The sequence below is a fragment of the Camelina sativa genome, chromosome 1, assembly GCF_030686135.1.
Source record: "Camelina sativa cultivar CO46 ecotype springtype chromosome 1, ASM3068613v1".
NCBI classification, from domain to species: Eukaryota; Viridiplantae; Streptophyta; class Magnoliopsida; order Brassicales; family Brassicaceae; genus Camelina; species Camelina sativa.
The window spans coordinates 20,770,946-20,774,228 of NC_141880.1; the positions used below are offsets into that span (position 1 = coordinate 20,770,946).

General features: G+C 43.6%; 1 protein-coding gene across 1 annotated transcript; it reads left to right on the plus strand.

Annotated features, from left to right (window-relative positions):
* The first annotated feature begins 1,504 nt into the window (after positions 1-1,504).
* Positions 1,505-2,379, plus strand: LOC147950166 (uncharacterized). Its single transcript, XM_087512321.1, has 2 exons — positions 1,505-1,918; positions 1,981-2,379. Exons 1-2 carry the CDS (start codon positions 1,505-1,507, stop codon positions 2,377-2,379), a joined length of 813 nt encoding a protein of 270 aa, XP_087368447.1.
* The last annotated feature ends 904 nt before the right edge of the window (positions 2,380-3,283 follow it).

Consider the following 3,283-nt stretch of genomic DNA (forward strand, 5'->3'; position numbering starts at 1 on the left):
AGTCTATGAAGTCAAGAAGGCTATCAACAACCTGAATCAAGAAGATATGGAGTTCAACAAACATTTTGGGAAGTTTAGGTCACTATGGGCTGAATTTGAGATGCTCCGGCCAAACACCATGGACCCGGCCATACTCAACGAGAGAAGGGAACAAGACAAGGTCTTCGCCTTGCTCCTCACCCTCAACCCTACCTTTAACGACCTCATAAAGCACATTCTAAGGTCAGACAAGCTCCCAAGCCTTGATGATGTGTGTGCACAGATACAAAAAGAACAAGGCTCTGTCGGCTTGTTTAGCGGTAAGGGGGAGCTGGTCACGGCCAACAAAGGAGTCTTCAAGCAAGAGGATCGGAAGCCAAAGGGAGGATGTGAGCATTGTAAGAGGAAGAACCACACTAAGGAGAAATGTTGGTTTCTACACCCTCACTTGCGCCCAAGTCACCATCACAAAGATCCGAGAGCCAACGTGACTCACACCAAGGACGAACAAGTCCAGACCGGCAGTTCCTCAAAGAACGGTGAAGAGGCGGCTTCCGGAGACTATGTGAGGAAATCTGACTTGGAGGCCTTCTTCAAGTCCTTGGCTCTCAAGGAGTCAAGTGGTAAAACTTTTTCTACCCTAAAGCTTAATAACTCCCTAGTAGTAGATTCGGGTGCCTCTCACCATATGATTAGTAACTCGAATTTGCTAAATAATATAGAACCAACTAAGGGAAATGTTGTTATTGCTAATGGTGATAAAATACCAATTCAAGGCATAGGAAACTTAAAATTGTTTAACAAAGAGTCTAAGGCGTTTTATATGCCTAAGTTTACTTCAAATCTTTTGTCGGTTAAGAGAGCTACAAATGATCTAAATTGATATGCTATATTTGGGCCTAATGATATTTACTTTCAGGATATTGAGACTGGAAACCTAATTGGTGAAGGTGGAACCAAAGATGACCTTTATATTCTTGAAGATAGTTCACCAAAATCTGTTTCTTTTAGTTCTTGTCTTGGAATTTCTTTGAATGCAATGTGGCATGCTAGGCTAGGTCATCCTCACTCTAGGGCCCTTGAATTAATGATTCCTAATGTTTCTTTTGATCACTCTAGTTGTGAGGCTTGTATACTTGGAAAACATTGTAAAACTGTTTTCTCTAAGTCTACTACATGTTATGAAAAATGCTTTGACATAGTTCATTCAGATGTTTGGACCTCTCCATGTGTCTCTAGGGATAATAACAAGTATTTTGTGATATTTATAGATGAAAAATCAAAATATACTTGGGTAACCTTACTTCCCTCCAAGGACCGTGTGATTGATGCTTTTATAAACTTTCAAAGCTATGTGACCAATCAGTTTAATGCTAAGATTAAAGTGTTTAGAACAGACAATGGAGGTGAGTATACAAGCAATCGATTCAAAGAACACCTAGCAAAGCATGGCAATATACATCAAACAAGTTGTCCCTACACTCCTCAACAAAATGGTGTAGCCGAAAGAAAGAACTGACACTTGATGGAAGTTGCAAGATCAATGATGTTTCACACTAATGTTCCAAGGAGATATTGGGGAGATGCAGTACTGACAGCCTGCTATCTAATCAACCGAACTCCAACGAAGATATTGGATGATAAATTGCCTTTTGAGGTACTAAACCAATTTAAACCATCACTTAGTCACCTAAAGGTGTTTGGATGTGTCTGTTTTGTGTTAGTACCAGGTGAGCTAAGGAACAAACTGGAAGCAAAAAGCACCAAGTGTATGTTCCTTGGTTACTCCATCACTCAAAAAGGCTACAAGTGTTTTGATCCGGTCAACAACCGCACCTTTGTCTCTCGCGATGTCAAGTTTCTTGAAGACCAAGGCTACTTTGACAAGAAGGATTGGGCCGGCTTGAGAGATTTGGCGACGCCTATGGATCAGTCAACGGTCTCAAGTTCCTCCTCGATCATCTTGGAGTCACCACCATTCAGCCGTCTCAACTGTCCCAGGATTCTACACTTGACTCACGTACCGGCTTGTCATTGCCCGAACGGTCTGACATACCGGTTGATGTTGTGGCTCCGGAGCTGGAGGGGGAGAACAGTAGGCTAGATGAACCTGAGGTGGAAGCTGCTGCGTCTGGGGAACCAATATCGACTGAGCCCGCTCCAGACCCACAATCGGTCTTCCAGCCGCGTCGGAGCACACGCGTCCGGTCACATCCGTCTACTTGGAAGGACAAACGCGTCTACTACAACAACCAAGCTATGGCACATCCCATACAAGCTGTCTGTTCTCTTACACACCTCCCAGCTGAACATCAAGTGTTCCTTGGGAAGCTAGACGCACAACCGATACCAAACACTTATGAGGAAGCGAAGGCAAGCAAAGAATGGCTTGGAGCGTAGACGATGAAGTTGACGCCATGATACGTAATCACACGTGGGATGAAACTGACCTACCAGTAGGGAAAAAGGCAGTGAGCTCAAAGTGGGTCTTCACAATCAAACACCTCAGCAATGGAGACATCGAGAGATACAAGGCACGGTTAGTGGCCCGTGGCTTCACACAAACATACGGCCAGGACTACAAAGACACATTCACACCAGTGGCAAAGCTTCATACGGTGAGAGTAGTCTTATCCTTAGCTACGAACCTATCTTGGGAGTTATGGCAGATGGATGTCAAAAACGCCTTCCTACAAGGAGAATTAAAGGAAGAAGTTTACATGACACCACCACCGGGTCTTGAAGACATGATTGCTCCGGGAAAGGTATTGAGACTAAGGAAAGCTATATATGGTTTAAAGCAATCACCACGAGCCTGGTATCACAAGTTGAGCACCACACTCATTGGATATGGCTTTAAGAGAACTCACTCGGACAACTCTCTCTTTACTCGTCAAAGTGATAAAGGTATAGTGGTTGTGCTCGTTTATGTAGATGATCTTATCATCTCTGGAGACGACCATGAAGGTATAAAAGATATCAAAACTCATTTAAACTCTGTGTTTGATATAAAAGACCTCGGTGAGCTTAAGTACTTTCTTAGGATTGAAGTGTGTCGTTCTCCGGAAGGCTTATTCCTGTCCCAACGAAAGTACACCCTTGATTTACTTTGTGAAACAGGAAAGTTAGGAGCTAAACCGGTTGACACTCCACTCCCTGTTGGCTACCAAGTTGAACGAAAGGGGGAGAGGAATGATCCTCCATACGATGACCCCTCTCGCTATCGTCGTCTTGTGGGTAAGCTTATCTATTTAACACTTACTCGACCTGACATTTGCTATGCTGTGAATCAGGTTAGCTAGTA

Coding starts and splice junctions, on each gene's coding strand:
- LOC147950166 (XM_087512321.1), top strand. CDS start 1,505: ATGGAAGTTGCAAGATCAATGATGTTTCACACTAATGTTCCAAGGAGA. Junction 1,919..1,980: donor CGCCTATGGATCAGTCAACG/GTCTCAAGTTCC, acceptor CAACTGTCCCAG/GATTCTACACTTGACTCACG.